The 27,015-nt window shown below is 45.2% G+C and overlaps 1 protein-coding gene across 6 annotated transcripts in view; it reads right to left on the bottom strand.

Annotated features, from left to right (window-relative positions):
- Positions 1-26,162, bottom strand: part of Tfcp2 (transcription factor CP2) — a 41,976-nt gene extending 15,814 nt beyond the window's left edge. For 5 of the 6 annotated variants that reach the window (XR_015624143.1, XR_015624142.1, XM_087557598.1 and 2 more), the window contains exons 1-7: positions 26,095-26,162; positions 25,514-25,695; positions 9,666-9,817; positions 9,125-9,201; positions 6,934-7,039; positions 3,606-3,712; positions 1,691-1,843 (exon numbers count right to left, since the gene is read on the bottom strand). Coding sequence is in view for 4 of the 6 variants with exons in the window: in XM_087557598.1 (XP_087413724.1) it covers positions 1,691-1,843; positions 3,606-3,712; positions 6,934-7,039; positions 9,125-9,201; positions 9,666-9,817; positions 25,514-25,635 (717 nt within the window). In the remaining 2 variants the exon portion in view is untranslated. 6 annotated transcript variants of the gene reach the window in all.
- Between the last annotated feature and the right edge of the window lie 853 nt (positions 26,163-27,015).

The following is a 27,015-nucleotide window of genomic DNA, read 5'->3' on the forward strand; positions in this document are numbered from 1 at the left end:
AAGGAAGGAAGGACTTTATACTCTGACCCAGAAATACTAAAAAACACTTAAATAGTCACATATAGAATGTACATGTGTATACGAGCATAGAGGCTGCATGCATCCCCCGCACTGTCTGAAATGGGATGTCTAAACGTTTGAGCTAGTTGGAGAGATTAATAGGTGGAGAGACCTCTGAAGCACAGAGCTACCTGAACACAGATCAACTCTCAAGACAACCCACACATCCCCGCTCACGCTCCAAAGGAGAGTGTGTGTACCTGTGCATGCATGCTCACCAAAGAACAGGAACGAGAGCACGTGCAGCAAAGTGACAACAGTGGCCTCCGGAGGGAGGTTAGGGACTCAGGGTAGGAGTAGAGGGAGATGCAGCCCCACCCTCCCCTCTTTCCAGCCTCCGTGTGAACTGGGAGACCCACCCTGCTGTGTGCCGCCTCACTTGAGATGTGCTCACACTGCTATGCACTCGCAGCGATCTCGCCTCGGTGTCTCCAGTGCTAAGATTACAGGCCTGAGTCACAGGCATGAGCCGCAACACTTAGGGTGGTGACCGTGCTGATAGTCCCAGTACGTGGATGCATTAAGCAGAAATATCAGGAGTTCAAGGCCATTCTTGTTTGCTTAGTAAACCTGAGGCAGCTCTAGGCTACTTCTAAGCCACTGTCTAACAACTGTCCCAAAACAACAAAATCAATAAACAGAAACACAAACTATTACTGTACCTAATCAGTCAACTTTGCGTGACTTCTGTGATATAGAAGGGCTTACAAGTTCAACAGGCTTTAACAAGAATCCAGTCTAGCCCACGGCACACAAGTTCTTGTTACCCCCATACCAAACTCCATGTGAACTACATTTGTAAGAAGAAACCAAACTGAAGTCATTTTGAATAAAATTCCCATTCTAAATAGGGATCAAATAAAGTTTTAAGCTCCCAAGACCTCTCTAGGAGAGGTCTTTTCTGGCAGAAAGAGACACATAGACAGTAACTGACATCCTGATTGGCAAACTGAGACACGAATGCTAGGCAAGTCACCAGATGCCTGTGGATTTCAGGCATTGTGATTTGGGATCACAGTTCAGCTTCCGAGTCTCATCTGCAGCCCTGACTGATCAGTAGTGGTCCGAGCAGAACTAATTCTTGTCATCTGCTTAAATACATAACTAAAATGGATGAGTTAGTTTGAGTCTGTGCTGTTGGTCCTGACTAGTCAGTTTTTGCAGCCTAATTCAAATAAAGAGTTTGCTTTGCTGGACTTGTGTGCCTTCGTGGGTTGTTTTGGATTTTCAGACTCTTCCACATCAAGATGTATTTCAGAGGTTGTCTCACTGCCTCTAGCTCAGACAATCTGCAGTTTTAAAAACAGACCAGTTGGGGTTGGGGATTTAGCTCAGTGGTAGAGCGCTTGCCTAGGAAGCGCAAGGCCCTGGGTTCGGTCCCCAGCTCCGAAAAAAAGAACCAAAAAAAAAAAAAAAAAAAAAACAGACCAGTTGACTCACTACCAAGTCACCTCATGTTAAAACAGAAGGACTAAGAGCTTGTAGATGGGAGTGGTGGCTCATGCCTCTAACTCCCAGCAGAGGCAGGTAGATCTGAGTTCAAGGTTAGCCTGGTCAACACAGTGAGTACAGACAGACAGACAGACAAGACAGACAGAACAGGTTTTAAGGCCAGCGCACAGCCGGACACCTTGAAGACTTTGATCTGGCAGCTGGCCGAGTGCAAGTGCTCCGTGTACTCTCCATTCTCGTTCTCCTTGAAGGTATCGATCTGCACTCGGAAGGGCACCCCCTTTTCCCCACCGTGCTTCCTCATAGTGAACTCAGTGCTGATGCAGTGCACCTGAAGGGAAGCGACAACAAGCATCAGTGCACAGGCCAGACCTTCGCTATGCAGCTGCCAGTATCCCTTAAATCCCATCCATCTCTCACCAATGGAGGAAGTTGGAGACCTATTAGCAATTCACGAATGTCAAGAACTAATAACTATCAAGATCCTGCCTCGGGCTGGAGAGATGGCTCAGTGGTTAAGAGCACGCGACTGCTCTTCCAGAGGTCATGAGTTCAAATCCCAGCAACCACATGGTGGCTCACAACCATCTGTAAGGAGATCCGGTGTGTCTGAAGACAGCTACAGTGTGCTTATATATTATAAATGAATAAATCTTTAAAAAAAAAAAAAAGACCCTGCCTCATGGAAAAGGCTGCTATGAAGAATCAAAGGCACTGACTCTGAGGTCAGGGAGCCACGCAAACAATGCCCAGGAGCTTCATCCAGTCTTTAAAGGAGGCACGGTCAGGCTCAGAACACAGCAGACAGGCAGTCAGGTGTACAGGAGATTTGCTGGTCAACTCTGGATAACTGCTCAATGACTCTAAGCCTCAAACACTAATCCTGCGGGCGGGCTGGACAGACCATTGAGCAGTTAAGAGCACCGACTGTTCGTTTTTTCAGAGGATCCAAGTTCAGTTCTCAGGACCCACAGCAGATGGCTCACACCAGCCAGGATTAGATACCTCTGGCACATACACATAATCTAAAAATAAATATTTCAAAAACTACTCCTATTCCAAGGGACCATGTGTTATTCAAGGTCTTAAAATCATGTACACAAAGTATTAACAGTGACAACCCAAAGGCAACTAACGAACTTTTGGCTGAGGTGATTAGAAATAAGCAGGGCAGTGTGGCCTATGTCTTTAGTCCAGCACTCAGGAGGCAGAGGCAGGTGGGTCTGAGTTCTAGAGAGTCAGGCATAGGCAGAGAAACCCCATCTCAAGAAACAGAAACAACAACAACAACAAAGGAGTTTGCCTAAAGGACATAATCACATAAGCAAATCAAACTTTATGTCTAAGCATGTTCAAAATAACTTTGTGGATAACGATGAAAAATTAGAACAATTTACATGTTAAATAATTGTTGGGCAAATTATCTATGATCAAAGAATGGTATATTATGCAGCCAACAGCAAACATTTAAGTAAGATTTAAGTAAATAACTGGAAAATTAGAAGAACAATTCAAAACTCCTCATACTGAGAAGCCTGAACTTGAGAGGCTAGAATCCAGAAAAACAGAGGTGCACCTCAGTACAAGAATGTGTGTTTAGTGTGCACTTGTGCACAAGGACTCTGAATCTCTCGCACACTCGTGTGCTCCCTTTGCTTTTTGTTTTGAGATGTAGGTCTCTCTATGTAGCCCTGGCTACCCTGGAGCTCGATATGTAGACCAGGCTGGTCTTGAATTCATAGATACTTGTTAGTACTGTAATTAAAGGCATGCACTACCATGTCCGCCTGCACAAAAACAATGTTAAGTTTAATATACCTTATTTTTACTGTTACTTGTTTTAGGAACCAGCTCACATAACTCAGACTGCCTTAAATGCACCATATAACTTTGATCTTTCTGCCTCTACTACCCAAGCGCCAAGGTCTGTGGTGTGCACCCCCACATCTGTGGTGTGCACCCCACAGCAGGTTTGCCCAGCTTTACACACGCTAAGGAAGTACTCTACAGCTGAGCTGCACCTGCAGCCCCACTGTGCTTCATTGCAGTATCAGGCAGGCTTTACAACTGTTGTGACAACTGCAGTGCCTTACCTGAATAAACACAGATGTCCTCTTTGCAGGGTCCCACAGGAACTCCACTGTGTTTAGCTGGGTAGGATTGGCCCTGGGATCAATTACACCCACAGACATTGGGATATCTGGGAAACACAATGGGAAGCACTGAACAATTCTGAGGGCTTCTTTGTTTTGTTTTTAAGATGGGGGTCTCGAAGCAATGCCTGGGCTCAAGTAATTCTCCTGCCTCAGCTTCTTGAGTAGCTGAGACTATAGACATGTGCCACCATGCCAGTGGCTACCGTGGTTTTAAGAAAGCAACTGATTGGGGGCTAGAGAGATGGCTCAGTGGTTAAGAGCACTGACTGTTCTTCCAAAGGTCCTGAGTTCAAATCCCAGCAACCACGTGGTGGCTCACAACCATCTGTAAAGGAATCTGATGCCCTCTTCTGGTGTGTCTGAACAGCTACAGTGTAATATAAATATAATAAATAAATTAATCTTTTAAAAAAAAAGAAAGCGGGGTTGGGGATTTAGCTCAGTGGTAGAGCGCTTGCCTAGCAAACGCAAGGCCCTGGGTTCGGTCCCCAGCTCCGAAAAAAAGAAAAAAGAAAAAAAAAAAAAAAAAAAGCAACTGATTGTGGTAGATTAAGTCTATATACTAGCTATAATATCAAAATTAAAAATTTTTTGATACAAGATCTAACTATACTGCCTACACTACCCTCAAACTCACAATCCTCCTACTTTTATTATCTTGAGAACTAGAACCAGAAAATTTTAAATTATATTAAGTTCTGCTTAGCATTACTGCCAGAAAGCCCATCACAAGGACTGTGTCTCTACATGAATTAGGGCATCATAGTCAGAGGAAGAATTGACTCAGATCAGTGCAGACTCTGAGAAAACATAAACTGTGACACAATAAAAATACTACACTGAAGAGAGGTGCACAGGCTGTATACTGCACATGGCCTAACTCAAACACCACTTTCTGTTTTCAATTATCAACATCAAAACTGGGGATACAGGGCTGGCGGTGGTGACACACACCTTTAATCCCAGCACTCAGGAGGCAAAAGCAGTGGATCTCTCTAAATTATAGGCCAGCCTGGTCTACAGAGCCAGTTCCAGGACAGCCAGGGCTACACAGAGAAACCCTGTCTTGGAGAAAAAGAAAAAGTAAACAATAACAACAAAAACTAGGACTATAACCCTGGGTGGCAGTCCTGGTGCTGCTGTGGAACTGCTACACCACTGTCCCACATCAGGAACTCAAGCAAGGAAGCACTAAGGAGGACCATACTGCCTGGCAGTTATGTCTCCTAAGGTCGTATCACAAAGATCTTAGACTATCTGTATGATAACCAGTGTTTTCTCAGGCAAAGTCTGTAACAGTTACACTATTATGCTTATCAACTGCAAACAGTAACCACCGTAGAACAAAGACACAGGACCTAACACACACACACACACACACACACACACACACACACACACACACACAGAGAGAGAGAGAGAGAGAGAGAGAGAGAGAGAGAGAGAGAGAGAGAGAGAGGCAGACTGTATTTGCCAAGATCCTATCACTTAGGGAAAACAATATTTAAGATAACAAAACAGAAGATAAACACCTCGACCGGTGGAAAACTCGCTCTGTGTGTGGCGGGTGTATTTGTGCAGCCCCAGCACTTGTAAGGCAGAAGCCTAAGGACTGGATTCAATACCAGTCAGGTTGCTATGATGGCTCCTATGTGGCCACATGGCATAGCTAGGAAAGAAAGGGACTTACTACCAAGCCTGACTATTGAGTTCAATCCCTAAACCCACAAGAAAGGCTGCTAGTTCAATTCCCAACACCTACTAGCAGCTTACAAGTCTGCAATTCCAGATCCAGGGGATCCAAAACCTCTTGTGGCTTCTCTGGGTACCAGATATGTTTTGCATGAACATATATGCAGACAAAAGATCTATACACATAAAATAACAAAGAAAAGAAAAACAAAACTAGTAAGTTGGGCATGGAGGTATAGACTTTTAATGTCAGCACCTGGGAGGCAGAGGCAGGCAGATCTCTGTGTTTGAGGCCAGCCTGCTCTACACAGTGATTCCAGGACAGCCAGGGCTGCACAGTGAGACCCTGTCTTGAAAAAATGAAATAAACAAACAAATACATAAAACAACTATAAAAATTTAAATTAAAATAAATCAGCCAGGCATGGTTAAACATACTTTAAATACCAATACTTGCTAGACAGATTATTCTAAATTCAAGGCCAGCCTGGTCTGCATGACAAGTTCCAGGCTAGTTAGGTCTACAGAGTAAGACTGTGTTTGAAAAATAATAGTAATAGTAATAAAATAAATCCTTAATAAAACAATTGAGGTCATCCGTAAGTCAGCTGTAGAGCTTGACTAACGTGCAAGACCCTGGATTCTATACCCACCACCACAAAGAAGGAAGGACCAGATACTGTCACACACGAAGAGACCTTAGGCCACTGGTAAAAAGTATTACAGGCATTTCTCAAAGAAGACTGACAACAGCTGCACACGGCCCAGCACTCCCTCTTCTTAGTAATAGAACAGAAGCATCGAGAGCAGCAACTCATGTCAAGAGACTGCACTCAAGAGACAGAGTCAGGAGGATCACCATGAGTTCAGCCAGCCTGGGCCACAGAATGAGATCTTGCTGCAGACAAATAAACCAAAGTAGAGACTGGAACAGACCCCACCATGTCCACGTTTGCAGGAGCACTACTGACCCCACCATGTCCACGTGTGCAGGAGCATTACTGAAAAGAGCCGGAGGGTAAAGCTGAGTGGATAAACAGTGAACACTGTTCTGCCTTACAGGAAAGGAATCCTGACGTATGCTACAACATGACGAGATCTCAAAGGTCACCATGCTAACTCACAGAAGCTAGTCACAGAGGACAGACACTGAATGAGGTCCCTGGAGTAGAGTGACAGAGCAGGACAGTGGTTAATGAGGGCTGGGGAAAGTGGAATGAAAAGCCATGACTTAGAGTAGACGAAGCAATGCACTTACTATTATTCAACGCTCCATGTACAGTGGGAGAGGGTTTACAGTACACACACAAACACGTATTTACATATTTACACAAACACATTTTACATCACCACAGTGCAAACAAAAACTGTTCTTCAACTGCCTTGGAGCTTCCTGCCCACGTCCTACTTCCTCCTGACGTTGCCCTCACAGGTGGTTTTCTTACGCCTAGGGAAAACCTCAACGTCCTGCTAACTTAACTTCTGAGGCTCACGAATCAAAGGGAACGACAAGCAGGGAAACCAACCCTCAGGACCAGAGGCGTGGTGCTTTCGGAGCAGCAGCTCGACTCACCGATGTCCAGTATCCTGTCTCCTGGCCGGTTCCACCTCCAGCCCTCCAGCTGCTGGTGCTCAGTGTACTGCAGTCTCCTGTCGTGGAACACTACACGGAAGATGCTCTACAAGAAGGACAATGTCAGTCTGCATGCAGCCAGAAAACCAGTTCCCACCAGGAAAACTAACAGAGTTGATGCTAGTTGGTTTCTAGACACAATCTAAAATTTCCTGGGCCGCCCCGCATCCCGCCCTAATAACTTTTTTTATGGACAGAGTTTCTGTGTAGCTCTGGATGTCCTAGAACTCACTGTGTAGAGGCCAGCCTCAAACTCACAGATCTGCCTACCTCTGCCTCCCTAGTACTGGGATTGAAGGTGTGCACCACCACCTGGCATTTATTTGGTTCACTCTTTGCTTCTGTAAGTCTTACTATATGTACTTCTTTATTTACTGGGGGAGTGTATGCTCGCCACAGACAGTCTCTCCTTATGCCATGTGGGTGGGTGAGTCCCAAGGATAGAATTCAAGTCACCTGCTCTTGGGGACAGCACTTTTCCCTGTTGAGCCACCCTGCCAGCCTAGAGAGGGATTCTCTACACACAGGTAACCCAGCCTAACCCTTCAGGTGCACACACACCAGTTTTATGCACAACCTGTAGACCCAGGGGTCACAGCTGCTTCCGGCCACTGTCCTTATGCTCCTCTCACTTTGTGAGGTAGCTGCCCAGCTCCCCACCCCTTTACAGCTGCTGTTAACACTCCTGCACCCTCTGAGTTCTCCATTTACTGTGCACAACAATCAGAAACAAAAGCCTCTATCCATCAGTGTGACTGCTGAGGTTGTCAGTTTTTCTAGTTATTTTCAGTTTACAGACAGAGAGTGTAAGTCTCCTTCACTCGATAGATCGTCCTGGGTGATGCAGTTTAGCACAGTCAGTCTTTTTGTCTGTCCTGCTAGAGACGCCATCGGCTCACGCGCTGCCTGTATCTTCAGACTGGACCACACAGGTCTCAGCAGACACGTGCCCCCAGAAAACCCCAGAAAAGCTGCTGCAGACTCTTCTTACACTCAGGATGTAATAACATAGAGGACAGAAACCAATCGAAGTTTCTGGGTTTTGTTACAAGGCCAGGTATCCAAAGAACCAGAAATTTAACAGCTGGGGGCACATGTAGCTCAGTGATAAAGCACCTGCCCAACATGTACTAGGCTATAGCTTTGGTACACACGCACACATGCACACACACACACACATAGACACACACACACACACACACACACACACACACCACACACATACACAGACACCACACACACACACATGCGAATTAAAATCCTCGAGGAGTTGATTTTATGCCACCACAAACAATGCACCAAGAAGCTGTCCAGAACAGGGACTTCCAAGCCTGCTGCTTCTACAGCTCTTGAGAAGCCGTGGGAGGCTCAGCAGGTAAAGATGCTTACCTCTAGGACTGACCACCAACTCAGTCCATGGGACCACATGGTAGGAATGAATAGAAAGTGACCCCCTCAAGATGTCCTCTGACCGCCACACTCAGTCCTTGGCATGTGTACACAAGCACAGCCACATCATTAATTTAAATCCATGAGGACAGAGAGGCTTACACTGGCCCCAAAGATCTGTCAGGCAATGGTGGCAGAAAAATATATCATTAATCCCTGCCTCCAAGGATCCAAAAGAACATGAAACAGAAAAAAAAGATCCCAGACATGCATGATGGTGCATTTTTGAAATCCCAGCATTACACTATACTAAACTGAGGCAGGATACAGAATTCAAGGCCAGCCTAGAATATACAACAAGACTTTATCAAGAAAAAAAAAAACAAAATAAAAACAAAAACAAAAATAAATAAATAAAACCAAGAGGCTGAAGAGATGGCTCAGTGGTAAGAGCACTATCTGCTCTTCCAGAGGACCTGAGTTCAGTTCCTAGCAACCACATGGTGGCTCACAACCATCTGTAATGGGATTCGATGCCCTCTTCTGATGGGTCTGAAGACAGCCACAGTGTAATATATATATATATATACACACACACACACACACACACATATATATATGTACATATATATATGTGTATGTATGTATATAAAATAAATAAATCATAAAAAAATGAAATAAAATAAAACCAAACTAAACATACTCCCCTCCTAAAATCTACAAAATATGTTGCCTGTTTTACCTTCACTAACTTGCCGTTGATTTCCGGTAGTTCTCCCAGTTTTCTATTGTCTAGCATTCGGATTTCATAAGACTGTCCTAGAAGAAAAGTAATTACAAGTCAAGCCTACTCAGACTCACTTATCTCAACTCAGAAAGAACGCAGCTACAGAGTGCAGACGGTGACACGGCTATCACCGACTAGAGCTGGGTGGGCACCGTGCTAAGCATTTTCACATCTTGCCACGTGTAATAGACACAACTTCCCTTACTAAGTTACTGTCAATCCACTTTACAGACAAGAAAAGTGAGACCGAAGTCCAGCGGCTTGTCCAGGGCCTGTGACTAGTGAACACAGACAGGCAGGCAGAATGACACCAACTGGGAGAACCGAGGAACCTGAGCTGGAAATGGGCAGCAGACCAAGGAGTTGGGAACACAGATCGAGTGTCACCTAAGGGTCTAGTTGACAAGCCACATTCCATGCCTGATCTCTGACATACAGGCACACGTCACATAGCATAGACCCAGCAGTCTCCCATGCAAGTGAGAACGCATCTGACCTTGATTGAGGTAGGTCAGGGTCTCATCGTGGAGCTTCACTGCTGGCGAGGTGGCGGCACAGAGGACGTACTGAAAAGGCAGGATCTCGTTCTCATTTTCAGGAGGCAAACTTGACTCTTCTTGCTTAAAAATAGGCAATGCAAGGACATCACTAAAATAAAACAAATGACTTCCATTAATGTCTGATCGTGGTGCAAAGGCAGATTCAGTAATGAAAAGTTAACTATAAAAGCCTGTGAAAAGCTGTAAATACTGTTCACCTGGTGAAGTTTCAGCGAAGTCATCAGTACAGGTCACCCGGGACCTCCTCCTTACAAAGAAAGGAACTAATGACAAATGATCTCTGTTAAAGCCACTTATGTGTCAAAGACTGTTTGTTCCAGGACTCACAGACAGAGAGGGAAAATAATATCCAGAATCCCCAAATGTTAATCCAGGAAACCAAGGGCAGTGGTTCTGCAATGGGGAGTCTCCCCAAAAACTGTGTGTTTGGACCTTACTGGCAACTCAGACAGGAGAATTTTTGAAAAATGAGTCAGATACAAGATGAAAGGGGGCTCCACACTCAGAAAGGAATACAGTGGAGAACAGCTCCTGATGGCACGATTTTTTCAAGGGCATTCTCTGATTTTCCCCTTTGAGTGCATTTTTCTCACTACACATAGCCATATAAGTCTGTAACCCCAATCTCAAGGAGACTGAGGCAGGCAGACCACTTGAGCCCATAAGTTCAGGGCCAGCCTAGGAAAACATACCAAGATTCCCATCTCTTAAAAAATAAAAGAACAAAGATACACTCATACACATCTTTGCCATGTGACCACATGACCATATACCATGTGACCATACACCATGTGACCAGGTACCATGTCACCATGCAGCCATGTGACGCCATCCACCAAACAGCCCTGAGCAAAGCTGAGCAGATGTCAATCCCAGGACAGTGCCCTCTTCTCTTTATTTATTGCCTACACTAGATATCCTGTTAAAGCAACACAAAGAGCAGCACTCAAGGGTGCGTGTGGTCTCAGAAGCGGCTACAGTAGCTTTGTAAACACATGAACTCATCTACTACTGTAAAGACTTAAACAATGTGTTTTTGCTTTTTTTATATTTTAATTTTTTGTGTATGGATTTTTTAAAGATTTATTTATTATATATAAGTACACTGTAGCTGTCTTCAGACACACCAGAAGAGGGAATCAGATCTCATTGGAGATGGTTGTGAGCCACCATGGGGTTGCTGGGATTTGAATTCAGGACCTCTAGAAAAGAAGTCTGTGCTTTTAACCACTGAACCATCTCTCCAGTCCATGTATGGATGTTTTGACCACATGTATATGTGTGCATCACTTCCATGTTTGGTGTCTGTGGAGGTCAGAAGAGGGTTAAGAAACCCTGGAACTGGGTTGGGGATTTAGCTCAGTGGTAGAGCGCTTGCCTAGCAAGCGCAAGGCCCTGGGTTTGGTCCCCAGCTCCAAAAAAAAAAAAAAAAAAAAAAAGAAACCCTGGAACTGAAGTTACAAATGGTTATGAGCAGCCATGTGCATTCTAGGAATCAAACTGTTTCTCCAAAAGACTCTTAACTAGTGAGCCATCTCACCAAGCTCCCTGGTTTTGTTTTGTTTAAAACAACGACGACAACAACAACACACCAGGGTCTCACCATGTTGCCCAGACTGGCCTTGAACTCCATATGCCATCAAGGACAACCCTGAATCTGACTCTATTAGCTTTACCTTCCAAGTACCAGGTTTTTAGGCAAGTCACATCATGCCCACCTACAACTTCTACAATTCCTTAAAGGACATAAGAAAGCCTGTGTATGCCTACAACTCAGCTACTAGAAAGTTGAGGCAGGACTGAGTTCAAGGCCAGCCTGGCCTACATTGTAAGACACTATTCTCATAACAAAACAAGGACAAATACATGAGGAATACATGTACTTTACAAATACAAATACTTTGGAAAACATAAAATGATAAAGAAAATAGATGTAAACAATCTTTCTTGCCAACTTTGACCATGACATTGTGGGCATTACTTGGAATTCTGAACACTCACTCCAGCTCAAGCTTTAAAATGTACCAAGCTACAGTCCAAGCTACAGTACACTTGCAATATCTGACACCAGAAAAGGACTCCCCTGTCACGGAAGTTACAGGGATTTGTAAGCGGCTCAATGTGAGTACTGAGAACCCAGTCCCGATCCTCTGGAGGAGCAGCAGGAGCCCTGAGCCACCCAGTCACTCCCCTTTGTTAGTTCTTAGGACTGTTTATTAGGTGACCAGTGCTGGCCTTCATCTAGACATCTTCCCATCTTCATCTCCTACCTTCAATCCAGAGTGCTGGCCTGCTAGATGTGTACCACTGTGCCTCACTCAAAACACACAAACCTGTTCTCTGTGGAGTTTTTCTCTTAATGGTGTATGTGTATGAGGTATATGTGTACTGGAAGGAGGGTACTCCTCAAGTTTGTGTGTATGTGTGTATGCCCGAGGTATGTGTGCATTGAGAGGAAGGTATTTCCTCTGTGTGTGTGTGTGTGTGTGTGTGTGTGAGAGAGAGAGAGAGAGAGAGAGAGAGAGAGAGAGAGAGAGAAAGAAGAGAGACAGACAGAGAGAGAGAGAGAGAGAGAGAGAGAGAAAGAAGAGAGACAGACAGACAGAGAGAGAGAGAGAGAGAGAGAGAGAGAGAGAGAGAGAGAGGAAGGGGAGGGTATTCCCCCTGCAAAAAAGCCAGAGAAGGCGGCCAGAGGTCCAGCTTGATCACTTTCGTCCATATTCCCTTGAGACAAGATTTCACACTGAACCAGAGCTAGGCTGGTGGCTAACAGGCCGCAGCGATCCCGTCTCCATCCTTCACACAGAGCTGGAGTCACACAGCCATGCCTGGCTTAGGAGGAAAAGAAACAGCTGGAGACATTAGCTCTGCAGACCATAGCATCAGTGAGATTCTGGCTTGATCCACAGCACCACAGGAGAAAAACAATGAAAGAAAAATGCCAGATTTACAAACGTGGTCTTTGGTGGTACCTGTGCAATCTCCCTCTCAGGATACTGAGTCTTCTGTGTGTAAAGACAGGATCTCCTTTGCAGCCAGAGCTGGCCCTCAACTAGAGATCCTCTTGTCCCCATCTCCAAACACTGGAACCAGAGCCCTCTGTCACTACACCTGGAGACAAGGAAGGTGCTCTTTGTCCTCAAGCCTGTTATTGAGTGTATTCTGTCCAAATGGGTACAGTTGAGAGTGGAAAGTGAGGCTGGAGGGGAAATTCAGCAGTTAAAATTAATTACTCACTGCTTTGTACGTCATGGTGTGGCTTACAACCACCCATAACTCCAGTTCTAGGGACCCAACGGCCTCCTCTAGCCTCCACAGGCACTACATGCACATGGTACATGCATACATGCAGGCAAACATCCATACATACAAAGTTTAAAAAAAAAAAAAAGAGTGGAGAAAGCCCAGTGTGACAGCACATACCTATAAATACAGCACCAGGGAGGCTGAAGGATCCTGAGTTCAAAGCCAGTGTGGGTTATCTGAGAAACAAGAAAATCTACCCCCTTCCTAGGGCATGCTAGTCAGGGAGAAATACTCTTGTTCCTGGAGACAATTTCAAACCAGACACTATTTCTAGAAAAGGAAGTTAAGACCAGCTACAACAAATGCTGTGGAAAACAAGACAAATTCAGAAAAAGTGTTGGGCGTTGGGAGACTTCACTGTGACTGACTCATCCTCAAACATCATCTCTGCTGGCTTCTTTGAAAGTTTAGTGACGATTACCAGGAATCAAGGTAAACTGGATTTTGACATAGCAACAACTCAACCCTCATTAACATAGATTGGTACGCTCCTCCTCAAACCTCAGTGTCTAGGGAGGCTCAGATCCAGATCCCAGGCTCAGCACCATGTGGCATTCCACTTACCCCTCCATGACTAAGCAAAGGTCTGCCACTTAAGGTCGAGATTCTACAATCATTCAGAGCTGTACACACCCCAGATGTGTCTACACTCATAGGAGGTTTCTTTAAGCTGTATTTACACACACACTGCATATATGATGGTTAGGAACAGTTTTCTGGAGTCTGTTTTCTCCATATATCATGTGGTTTCCAGGAATGGAACTCATGTCATCAGATTTAGCAGCAAGCACCTTTACCTACTGGGCCATCTTACCAGCTCCTCAGAGATTTCACAATCTAGAATTATTGTTATCATTATCATCATCATCATTATTTGCTAGTCTGCATTTCTTTACCATTGGAGAAAAAAAACCCATTCAGTTCTACAATCCTAGAGACTTAAAGATCCTCGGTAAATACACCCTAGGCCCCTGCTTATTCTTAAAGAAAATGCATTCAAAAAGAACAAATTTGGACATATAAAACCAGAGTACTGGCTGGGTTAATTTGACACAAGCTAGAGTCATCCATTTTCTCAATTAGTGGGGGACGGTCTGGCCCATTGTGGTTGGTGCCATCCCTGGGCTGGTGGTCCTGGATTCTGAGCAAGCCATGGAGAGCAAGTCAATAAGCAGCACCCTCCGTGGCTTCTGCCATCGGCTCCTGCCTCCAGGTTCCTGCCCTGTGGATTAGCATAAGCTACATAAACCCTTTTCTTCCTCATGGTGTCCCGTCCCACAGCAACGGTGACCCTCACTAGGCCACCCAGTTCTTGTCACACATTCGTGCACATGACAGTTGGAAAGAGAAAGGGTCAGTGGGAGCAGAGTAATGCAGGATGAAAGCTATCAGGAGGAGCAGGTCATACAAGACCCACTGCTCTGTGTCATTAATATGTGCTGATGCAGGGGGAAGGCTGCTCTTTCTCCAGGGGAAGCGGACTACAAGTTAGGAAAACACACTCTGTAGACTCAGTAGCTTCTCCAGTGTGTCAGGAAGCACTCTACTGCACCAAATGCTCACTCACTGAGTTCATTTCAATGAAGGGCTCTGTCCGAAGGGCAGGCTTCTGTGCGTAGTGTGCACTACGATGGGACCTGGTTCTTCAGCTTCAATTCTGCAGACCCAGTGCGATGTGCACTACTGTCAATTCTGCAGACCCAGTGCGATGTGCACTACTGTCATGTCAATTCTGCACATCAAGTTTTTAGGAGGAATAGTTTTTGGGGGGCATTGGGATTTTTTGTTTATTTTTAAGATAGAGTCTCTCTACTCAGTCCTGAACTCACTCTGTAGACCAGGCTGACTTTGAACTCACAAAGATCCACCTGCCTTTGCTTTCAGAGTGCTGGAATTAAAGGTGTTCATTTACTACCATGCCCGGCCAATTTGGTATGCTTTAACCAAACATAAAGGTAGAGAAAGCTCATTTGGTAAAAGGATGAAGTGAGTGCCAGAGGTGTAGATTAGCTGGTACAGTGCTTGCCTGGCATGCACAAAACCTAGAGTATGATCTGTATCCTGGCATAAACCAGGCATGCCAAATCGGCCCTTTAACCCTACACTTGGGAGGGAAAGGCAGGGGGATCGGACCTAGTGCTATGACTCAGTGGATAAAAGCACTGGCCACCAAACACAAACACGCCACACGAATAGACAAATGGGTCATCCTCAGCTACACGGTAAGCTCATGGCCATGCTGGGCTACAAGAAACCGTGTCATGAAGAACGTGGCTATGACGTCCAGAGTGTGAGAGAAGCACAGGAGTGCAGTAAATCAGCTCACTACAGAGGCTGCTGTGTGCTCTGTGGACACACACATCGCCTTCTCGATCTAGGGCGATGGCTGGGCTCTAATTCTTAACTGTGCTTGAACCTTTTTCCTCCAGGCCCACCCTCTGTTAAGATGATCTCTTCTAGAAAGAGCCTAGAGAACCAAGAGGGACAGGCGTGAAGACACCCGGAGCAAGGATAACAGCAGCCAGCCTTCCCTCAAGGGACTCAGAGCTAACATGGGACAGTAAGTTGCCATGAACTTCCACCTGCCTCACTTGGCTGCCCATTTCTCAAGGAAGAAATTTCACAGGTGCACATTATCTGAGACAAGGAAAACGGAGGGTGGTTAAGAACCAGACTGAGCACTCACCAACTACAGCGTAAAAAAAGAAACTTTTCTTAAAGCAATGGTACTGAAAAAGAATACAGAATATACATTTACATACACATTACACACATACCCATACACGTACGCACATACACACCAGTTACCACACATATGCACACTGCGCTCACACATGCATGCACATATACACCACACACACTATCACATGCTTGCACACACACCACACACACACCACAGAATGAACTGAAGCTGAAACCCACAATGTTCTGAGACCTATGGCAGAGACTTACTCTGATATAATTACTAATTAATATGAAGCTAATGGGACCTCTCCATTCCTGTTTTTCTTCTATGTTTTCTGTCAAGAAAGATCATTTTTATAGAAGAAAAACTATTATTAGGCAAAATAAATGAGTCAGAGATAAAGATACCTGTCATAATCTTCAAACTCTTTTAAAACCATTTCTTTAGAGTGGAAAAATATATTTTATTAGCAACATGGTTATAGCATTAACTTGTTCTTTAAAAGGTAAACTGGGCATGGCTCACACTACAGTCCCCTCTCAGCAGGTGTGGGCGTCACTCACTATAGTCCCACTCTCAGCAGGTGTGGGCGTCACTCACTATAGTCCCACTCTCAGCAGGTGTGGGCGTCACTCACTATAGTCCCACTCTCAGCAGGTGTGGGCGTCACTCACTATAGTCCCACTCTCAGCAGAAGCAGCAAGAGGACCAGCTCAAAGTCAGCCTTTGGAAGCTAAAGTGGAAGTTAGCTTAGGCTACCTAAGACCCTGTCTTAAAAAACTTAATACCAAAGTGAAACAAAAGTTATATAATATAGGCCAGACATTGAGGCTTGTGCATTAAACCTCAGTATTCAGGGGAGTCCTGGGGTAGGTGACAGATTGAGGGCAGTCTGAATTACATAGGGAAACCATGTCTTACAAAAGCAAACACATCAATATTTAATAAGTAACACAAGCTGACTGTATAATACTATATTATGAGATGGCTGTGTGTTTTAATTCCTTAAATGACATAAGACTTTTAAAAATATACCGTGTTGTGTGTGTTGTGTGTGTGTGCGTGCGCGAGTGCTTATATACCTCAGTATCTTCCACTGTATATTCATTCATCAGTACTATTAAGTTTTGTTGGGAGCAAAGAGCTCTGTAGAGGCTTACCTGCTATCTTAATAAATAACAAAATAGTCCTAAAACATAGTGGGTTAAGAGGTAATTTACAGGTAGGTGGCGGTAGTGAGTGTCTCTAACAGCAGCAGGTGGATCTGAGTTTGAGGCAGCCTGGTATAATGATGGAGTTCAGACCAGCCAAGGTTACACAGAGAAACCCTGTCCCAATTCCCACCCCACACCCACAAAGAGAAAAAAATCAGAAAGAGCACAAATAAATGGCTTAATGATGCAATTCAAAAAGCTAAAAAAACAAGGACAAATACAAACCCAATTGATGGCAAGAAATAATCAAGCAGAGATAAAAATAAATAAATAAATAAAGCCAGAAACAAAGAAAACAATCCAAAGAATCAATAAATCTTAGAGCTGTTTTCTTTGGGAAGATAAATTCTACAGACCCTTGGCCCAATTAACAAAAAGAAATAGAGGACTCAATTTAACAGAGTCAGAAATGAACAGGGAAACACTACAATAGACATCAAAGACATTCAAAATACCACACAGGAGTATTTTTAAGACTTGCACTCAGGCTGTGCATGGTGGCTCACACCTTTAATCCCAGCACGCAGGAGGCAGGGGCAGGTATGTCTCTGTGAGTTTGAAGCCAGCCTGCTCTACAGAGTGGGTTCGAGGACAGACAGGGCTATTATAACAAAGAAACCATGTTTCAAAAAGATAAACAAGCAAACAAACAAAGCTTGTATTCCAATTAAGCAGTAAAACATAAAAGAAATGAATTTCTAGACTCAAACCACCAAAAGGAAACCCAGAAGTCAACAATCTAAACAGACTAACAAATGAGGGGATTGAAATAGTAATAAAAAACCTCCCAGCTAAAAAAGAAGAAAATATTCAGGGCCAGGTGGATTCACAGCAGATTTCTACCAGAAAGACTAGCTGTAGCTATATACACTATTGAGAATGAAGAAAGAAACAGAAGGAGCATTCCCAGACTCCTGCTGTATCAATCTAATACCCATGCCAGGGACAGACACAGCAACAACAGTGAAGAAAACTATGGGCCAATATTCCTGATGAACAAAGGCTTAAAAATGCACAATAAAATACTTTCGAACAGAATACAGACAAAGATCAAAAAAGTTGGGGTTGGGGATTTAGCTCAGTGGTAGAGCGCTTGCCTAGGAAGCGCAAGGCCCTGGGTTCGGTCCCCAGCTCCGAAAAAAAAGAACCAAAAAAAAAAAAAGTTATCACCATGACCAAGTTGGCCTCATCCCTGAAATCCAGAGATGGCTCAACATATACACATCAAGAAATGCAATAAACTACGTTAACTAAAGTCAAAAATCACACTGTTATCTCAATAGAAGCAGAAAAGGCTTTTTATAAAACCCAGCATACCTTGATGATAAAAGTCCTAGAAATGTAGGGCTAGAGGGACCATGCCTCGACACAATAAAAGCTATGTACAAGAAACCCACAGCCAACAGCATCCTCAGTCAGGGGCTCTCAACCTTGCTAACACTATGACCCTTTACTACAGCTCCTCGTGCTGTGCTGACCCCCGCCATAAGATTATTTTATTGCTACTTTATAACTGTAATTTTGTGACTGTTATAAATCATAATGTAAGTATCTGATATTGAGGTTGCAGCCCACAGGTGGAGAACTGTTGTCACCCATGGAAGTCAGATCAAGATGGACACCCACTATTCTGTTCCTTTTCAGCTCTGTGTTGAAAGCACTAGCTGGAGCAATAAGGCAGTAAGAGGTCATCAACCCATCCCTATCTGCAGGACCCAAGAAGTCTACCAGAAAACTTCCAGAAACAACAACCAAACTCAGGAATGTGGCAGGATGCAGAAGCAACTTGCACAAACCAATGGCTTTTCTATACACCAACAATAAATACACAGAGAAGGAGACCATGGACACATTCCAATGTGTCAGATTCAAAGATTCAAAGAAAATAAAGTATCTAGAAATAACCCTAACCAAGAAATGCAGGGCCTCAACAGTGAAAACTTTAAACCTCTGAAGGAGTAAAGACACTAGAAAATGGAGAAACATCCAATGTTCGTGGATCGGGAATCAACATTGTGAAAACAACAGTGTACACATTCAATCAATCCCAATCAAAATCCCCTTCTCACTCTTTACACAAACAGAAAAAAACTATTCTAAAATTCACATGCAACCTCAGAAGACCTCAGGCAGCCAAAACAATCCTGAACGAAATGAACAGCACTGGGGATTGCCACTGCAGACCATAGGATACAGTACAGGGCCTCAGGGATGAAACCAATACCACACACTAGGATACAGTGCAGGGCCTCGGGAATGAAACCAATATGGCTGACACAGCAGACAGGTACATCAACAGAACAAAACTGAAGGTCCAAACATAAGCAACGTAACGTCAGCTACTAATGTTGCCAATGAGGCTTAAGACATATGTGGAGAAAAGCGAGCATTGTCACGGAGTTGGGAGAACAGGTTGTTCACAGGCAGAATTAAATTAGACATGATCCATCACATTGCACAAAAACTAACTCCAATAGATCAAACTGTAACCCTGAAACTCTAGAATAAAATAAAACGGTGTCCTACATGATGGAGGTGTAGAAAAGGACTCCATCTCCTAAGAAGTAAGGACAACTGAGAAGTAGGACTTCATAAAACAAAGAAGCGAGTTCATAGTGAAAGACAATCACCTGGCTGGAAAGAAGGCCCAAGAATAAGAGCACTAGTTTTTCTGAGTTTAATTCCCTGATCTCACATGGTGGCTCACAATTATCTGGAACTCCCCTCCTAGGGGATCCAATACCTTCTGATTTCCACAAGGAAAACATCTGACATCAACCTCTGGTCTCCACATACATGTGCACCCCTCCTACACACACACCACACACAAACACACATGCGCACAAACGAGCACAAGCACAGACAGACACAGAAACACACACAGACAGACAGACGGACGGACACACACACAGACACACACTGACCAGGGACTTAGGATATAGTGGAAGAATGCTTGCCTAACATTCACAAAGTGCTGGGCTTGATCCCTAGTACCACATAGCCTGGGTGTGGTGACAGGCCTGTTTTCCGGGCAGAGGGCAGAGGGCAGAGGGCAGAAGGCAGAGGGCGGTGGGGGCTGGAGTTCTAAGAGCTCAAGGCCAGCCTTGTCTACAGAACAACCAGAGCTACACAAAGAAACCGTCTTGAAAAACAAACAACCCTCCCCCTCAGAAGTTCAAGGTCATCGTCAGCTACACCAGTTGGGAGCTGGCGCACATCACCTGAGATCCCAGCTAACAGCAAAAACCACGACCGAGTGAGATATGAATTCACTTTCAGACAACTTATACAGTATTAGAAGTTCAATGGTAGAAGTATGAATGAGCCAAGGCTTACCCGGAAACCTGCCAAGCGTACGTCTAACTTCTCAGCTTATGTGTGCACCTTACATCATCAGCTCTTACAGTCTCATTCAACACTAACTGACAGCATCAGCAGCGGCACCCTTGTTAGGCGCCTCAGTAGTGGGAGGGATAACATAACCATGGTCACGGGTTTGAAAGTAAAATATTCCAGGGACTGACAGCTTTGGTAGTCAACAGGAATCTGCATTTGTTTTCTAGTAACTAAGACAACCCAAATTTAGTTTGTTATAGTGTTGTGCCTTAAAACTTCTTGGATCAAAAGGGCCCACAAGTTCGTGACTGTTTTGTCTTCTTTATCTTGCGTTTAAGTTTTCTTCTTTGCCCAAGCACATAAATAATTTTTTAAGGACACATAGGAAGTTACACATGAGGTACCTTTGGTAAAGAAGATGAGAAAGGTCATGTGTGCATGTGTGAAGGAAGAGTTGGGGGTGTCCTGCTCTACCACTGTCTCACTCTTTGAGCAGGGTCTTCTCACTGAACCATTTCTCCAGCCAGGCAGGTTAGGCTGTGACACAGGGGTCCTGGGGCAAAGAGTGCATGGGGCAGCTATTCCTGGCTTTTTCATGGGGTTGCTGGGGATTCAAACTCAGCTGTTCTTGTACAGGACATGCTTGTAAGTCAGGAACCACCAGGAATCTCCCCAGACCTAAAAAGGGATTTTATTTTTTTAGGATTTATTTTTTCCAGACAGGGTTTCTCTGTATAGCCCTTGCTGTCTGCAACTCACTCTACAGACCAGGCTGGCCACAAACTCACAGAGACACACCTGCCCTTGCTCTCCTGAGTGCTGGGATTAAAGACATGTGTCACCATCACTGGCAAAATTGGTCCTGAGGATTTTTCAAAATAGAAAACTCAGGACAAAATCAAGCTTAAGCACATCATAAAGTCTGATTAACTTATTAAAAAAAAAAGACTGTATAAAAGATAAACCTTAAAGATTTTGTGTATGTTCATGCATAAGCACATATACTGTACTGGCTGTACTGTTATGTGGTCTGATGTCCCAAGTAACGACTCCCTCCATTCCAGAGGCTGGAAGGTATCTGCATAGGTGTGGTCTGCATGACTATCCAATACCAAAGTTGTTCTAGGAAACAGATCTTTAGGCTTAAAAGTCTCCGAGGCGGAATTACAATAAGAGAGAAAGACAAAACTTACAGGAAAATGGGAAGGGAAAAGGGGTGTGGCTAAAGAATCAATTGGTTGATGATTCAAGGCCCTTGCCACCAAGTCTGAGATCCATCTCAGAATCCTCATGGTGGAAGGACACCACCAATTCCTGAAAGTTGCCCCTCGACCTCCACAAATGCACACGCACCAATGTGAGGAGGAGAAATTCCAACACAAGTAGCCATATTTTGTGTGAAGACTATCAACATAGAAACAAAATTCTTTATCTAAAAAAGAATGCCAAAGTAGTAATGATCCATGTTAAGACCTAAGCCTGCCATCACCTTCAAATATAGCTGTGATGGTTTATAATGCTTGGTCCAGGGAGTGGCCCTAGGAGGTATGGCCTTGTTGAAGTAGGTGTGTCACTGTGGTGTGGGCTTTAAGACCCTCACCCTAGCTGACTGGAAGCCAGTCTTCCACTAGCAGCCTTCAGATGAAGATGTAGAACTCTCAGCTCTGGCTGCACGTCTGCCTGGATGCTGCCCTGCTCCCACCTTGATGATAATGAACTGAACCTGTAAGCCACCCAATTAAATGTTGTCATTATAAGACTTGCCTTGGTCATGGTTTCTGTTCACAGCAGTAAAACCCTAACGAAGACAGAAGTTGGTACCAGGGACTAGGGTATTGCTGTGATAGGCCTGACCATGCTTTTGTTTCAAAGAAGATGTATTTTGGGACTTCAGATTTAGAAAGCTGTGGAATGCTTTAAATAGGGCTTAATGGGCTATCCTGGTAGGACTATGGAAGACTTTGTTACTGGGAGTGATTGGAATTGTTTGGACCTGACCCAAGAGGTTTCAGTGGAGAATTTCGATATGGGGCCTAGAGACCATTTTGTGATATTTTGGTGAAGAATGTGGCTACTTTTTGCCCTTGTCTGAAGTGTCTGCCTAACACTAAGGTGAATAGACTCAGATTTGCATTGATGAAGGAAGACTCAGAAATGCCCATCATAGACTTTGTTCTCTGGTTAAGTCTCACCAAGAACATTTTAAACAAGCATAGCAAGCTGGGAAAGGAAAAATATAAAATATAAGGTTCAAGTATTAAAGGGGCACCAGGAAGTGACATAGAGTGGAGTCCTGTGTTCAAGGATATTAGGTTGAATTAAGGGAGTAGTGACCTTGGGGCAAGACCCCACCAAGGTATATTTAGATCCAGGCATGGTTGTACAAATCTTTAATCCCAGGAGGCAAAGACAAGCAGATCTCTGAGTTCAAGGCCAGCCTAGAACAGAACAAGTTCTAGTTAAATAAAAACTTACATCCAGGCTCTGTGGATCACACCTTAGCTTAGATGGGCGTGCAGATCTGAGTTCAAGGTCAATCTACAGAGCAAGTTCCAGGAAAGCAAAGCTTAGGGAGAGAGGGAGTCAGAAAACAAAGCCAGTAACAGAGTAAGGGGAGCCATGTTCCAGCCCCAGCAAGCAGCAGAACACTGCAGTTTCGGCCATGTGGCTCTGGCTTTAGAGTGAAATATAGAAGGGACTACTGGGACAATTGATGCTGCTCAGTTGGAGCTAGGAAATTGGCTGTGATTAAGAAGAGACCAACGTCAGAGGTAAAATCTTCTGGGAAGTGTGTTCCAGAGATAGCCAAGGTGGTACCTCATGCTGCAGCTGTACTTGGTAATGTGTGAGAGTCACTCAGGTGGCACTGGTTTTGAAGGCGTAAAGGGGTCATAAAGAGCAACTGAGGCTTAGCACCGTGAGAGGCCAGGGAAGGTCATTGGTGAAGGTGCAGCCTCAGTTGCAATTGATGGCCCAGGACTGAAAGGATCATGCAAAGGAGTTGAGGTTTGGTACCATGAAAAGAGGCTATTGGTGAAGCCTAGTTGCAGCGGAAGACCCCAGTGTATTGGAGATGCCAGTACCATGGGATGACCAAGAACATCAGCGGCAGTGGAGTGACTCAATCTGAGCTTAGAGTGCTGCAGAGGGCAGAGCTGGAGAAGTGATGCCAACCCTTTGGAGGAGCCCAGAAGACCATGTGTGATCCTAGACACTGAAACAAGAAGCTGTAACACTAAAGTTGCCTTGGAGACCCCAAGATGTTTGAGATGGAAGAGCCATGGGCTATCTGCTGAGGAAAGCTGCTAACAGGGAGTAGAACCAGCCCAGGAGAAAGAAGTTTGTTGCAAATCTGAAGAGTGCTATGACATCAAACATGGAGATGCAGAGTTTGGAGTTTGCCTAGCTGGTTTCCTGTCTTGCATTGGGGATTACAGTAAAGTGACAGGATGAATCTCTCAGAAGAGACCTTGAATTTTGTATTTTTAACACTGTTGAGACTGCTATAGACTATGGGGACTCTGGAAGATGGACTAAATGTATTTTGCATTATGCTATGTTTAGATGTGGCACCCATAGACTCTTATATGTTTGAAAAAGTCAATGGGGGTCAGGGGGTGGAATGTGATGGTTTGTACAGGCTTGTCCCAGGGAGTGGCCCTAGTAGGAGGTGTGGCCTGTTGGAGTAAGTGTGTCACTGTGGGTGAAGGCTTAAGACCCTCATCCTAGCTGCCTGGAAGTCAGCCTTCCACTAGCAGCCTTCAGATGAAGATGTAGAACTCTCAGCTCCTCCTGCACCATGCCTGCCTGGATGCTGCCCTGCTCCCACCTTGATGATAATGGACTGAACCTCTGAACCTGTAAGCCAGCCCCAATTAAATGTTATCCTTAGAGGAGTTGTCTTGGTCATGGTGTCTGTTCACAGCAGTAAAACCTTAAGACAATAGCCTTCCTACTTTCTTAGTTATTTCCTGCGAATCCCAAAACAAGGATAATTTTTTGTTTACAGTAAAAACATCTTAATTTCTGAAACCTTTTAAGATCTAAGAATAATCCCATGTATGATCCACAACCTATTGTAAGATTTCTTAAAAATCCTGTTTAGTACAACTTTAGGTACCACCAAAGCACTAAAGACAGTTATGATCCCTTTGAGAAGCCTGAACCCCTCTCTCAGGTGTGTGTCTTTCCTGAGCACACCTCACTTTGCCTTAGTCTCTAGGCTTCAGTGGATGCTTACGACCTTTTAATAAACTTCAACTCTGCTTCATGGTATCCTATCCTGAGCTCTTTTCTGTGGCTCACTCAAAACTCCAGTTTTAGGCTGGGCTGTGGTGATTCACGTCTTTAATGTCTCAGCGCTTGGGAGGCAGGGGCAGGCAGATCTCGAGTTCAAGGCCAACCTGGTCTACAAAGTTCCAGGACAACCAGGGTTACAGAGAAACCCTGTCTTGAAAAAAATAAAATTAAAAAAAAAAAAATTCCAGCTTTACCTAAGCTTCGATTCCTGAAGGGAAGAAAACTCCACCAGCTGCTTCAGCTGTGTGGGGGCAGTATTCTCCACCCATCTTCCCTAACAAAAGGATATTTTTGCCTGATGCAAAGGTGTCTAGGACCATCGAAACGTTATCTTTGCCTCTTTTTTTTTTTTTTAAGGCAGAATTTCATGTAGCTCATGCTGGCCTTGCTATGTAGCCAAGCACGGCCTTGAACTCCTGATTGTGCTGAGTGCTGGGGGGCTGGTATGACAGTTCCGCACTAGTACACATGGCTTTGTCACTTTTTAAACATTCTCAGCTCAAGTTTCCAAAGACAGAAACCCTGGAAGAGAACCTTAACACTAATTTGTTGTAAGTGACAGCTGTTTGTGGCCTTCTTGCCCAAGACCTCCCATCTCTTCCCAATAAGTTATCAACCTTGAGCCTCGGTCCCCAACTGCCCAACTTCCTTAGATACCCCTCACTTGCCCCTTCTTCATGTGCATCATACCCACACGTAAACATATACAGTCAATGCCCAAGTCTCCCCATCTGGATGCAAGGGCCTTACAGAGTTGACTCTTCCAAGAGTCTGTTTCCAGTTCTCCCTTACCACTCGCTACTCAAACCAAAGGGGGGGGGGGGGGGGGGAGTCTGCCCACCACGTTGCAGCCGGTTTTCTAAACCGTACAGCCTCCCTCCCACCTTTCAATATCCTGCCTTTGTTATTGAGAAGGTAAGGTCTGGGGAGTTATCTCACTCACCTCATACTATAAGCACCAGCTCCCAGCTCCTGGCCAATGCCCGACAGGCTAGCATCAAAGTCCTGCACCAGCCCCGACTCGATCACTTCGTCAGCTAGCGGCAGCTTCAGAGCCCAGGCCATTCCGGCTCCTTCCCTGCCCCAGCAGGCGCCGGCTCCGGTACAAAGGCGCGCACTGTAACTCTACCCGGCAGACAACACAGTAGTAGTCAACTACAAACCCGGCTCCTCGCGCAGCACCCCAAGCCTGACCTACGGGCTGTACCCTAGCTGCTCCTCAGGTGCCCCGGTGACAGGAAACCCTCCCGTTCCGCTCTCGGGGGCGTGAGGCGCCGGGTCCCGCCAGACCTCAGCCCGACTCCGGCTCTCCCAAGCCCACCCGCCGCTCAGCGTCCTCCGCTCAGCCTCAAAGCAGAGACGCGCAGCACGCTGGCCGCTCCGAGCGGCCCCTCCGCCCCTTCTTCGGAAAGCTCCTCCCTCCGGGTATCCGCACTTTCCCTCAGGCCCCGCTTCCGGTCAGTCAGATAACATCCGGTCACCCGTTCTCTCCCCCGACCCCCCTACTCCGCCCTCAGAACAAACCCCGGGTTCTGCGGAGCAGTCCCCACGCCCTCCTTAGTCCCCCACGACCGCCTGGAAGCGTGGACAGCGAAAGTTCGGCGCAGACTCCGCCGCAAACCCCCAGCGCCAACCAATCAGGACGCCCTCTGTGGCCTTGGTGTGACGTCACTTTACCATCTACCAATGAAGAGGAGACTAGCTCTGCCTCCGCAGCGGTGATAGGCTATAGATGCAAAGGCTCCCGCCCCTAAGGTGGTGGGCGGGCTCAGTGCTTAGGTGTGAATGCTAGTCGCAGCCTCCGGGCCCTGACAGTCACGCGGAGCTACATTCCTAGCTCTCCGTAGCCGGCTTCCATCCACGGAGGGACTTTCGTTCCCGGGTGTCCCGTCTTAAACTGTCTTCATTTGCCTTCCTTTATCTTCACCCTTCTCCCTAATGCACTCGCGCAGGAGACAGGAAGAACTGTTGGGTTTTTTTTTTTTTAAATGTTGTTTGAGGGAGGGCCTCTAGGTAGCTTTAGTGACTCAGAACTGAGAGATCCACACTCTGAGCCTGAGGGCTAGGATTAAAAGCATTCTCACCGGGGTTGGGGATTTAGCTCAGTGGTAGAGCGCTTGCCTAGCAAGCACAAGGCCCTGGGTTCTGTCCCCAGCTCCGGAAAAAAAAGAAAAAAAAAAAAAGCATTCTCACCACGCCCTGCTTATTGTCTTTGTTGTTGTTTTTGGTTGTTTGTTTTTGTCTTAGGCAAGAAGAATGAGTGTTGGGGAAATATCTGCAAAGCAGTGTCAGGAGCTGGCAGCTTTATAGTTTAACAACATAAGAGTAATCTCCAAGAGATTTTACTAAATTGTAAATAAACCTTAGCCAGGCATGGTGGCTCATGCCTTTGATCCCAGCACTTCAGAGACAGAGGCAGGCAGATCTGATTTCCTGGTGAGCCAG

This window comes from Rattus norvegicus, chromosome 7 (genome assembly GCF_021556685.1).
Source record: "Rattus norvegicus strain SHRSP/BbbUtx chromosome 7, alternate assembly SHRSP_T2T, whole genome shotgun sequence".
Lineage (NCBI taxonomy): Eukaryota > Metazoa > Chordata > Mammalia > Rodentia > Muridae > Rattus > Rattus norvegicus.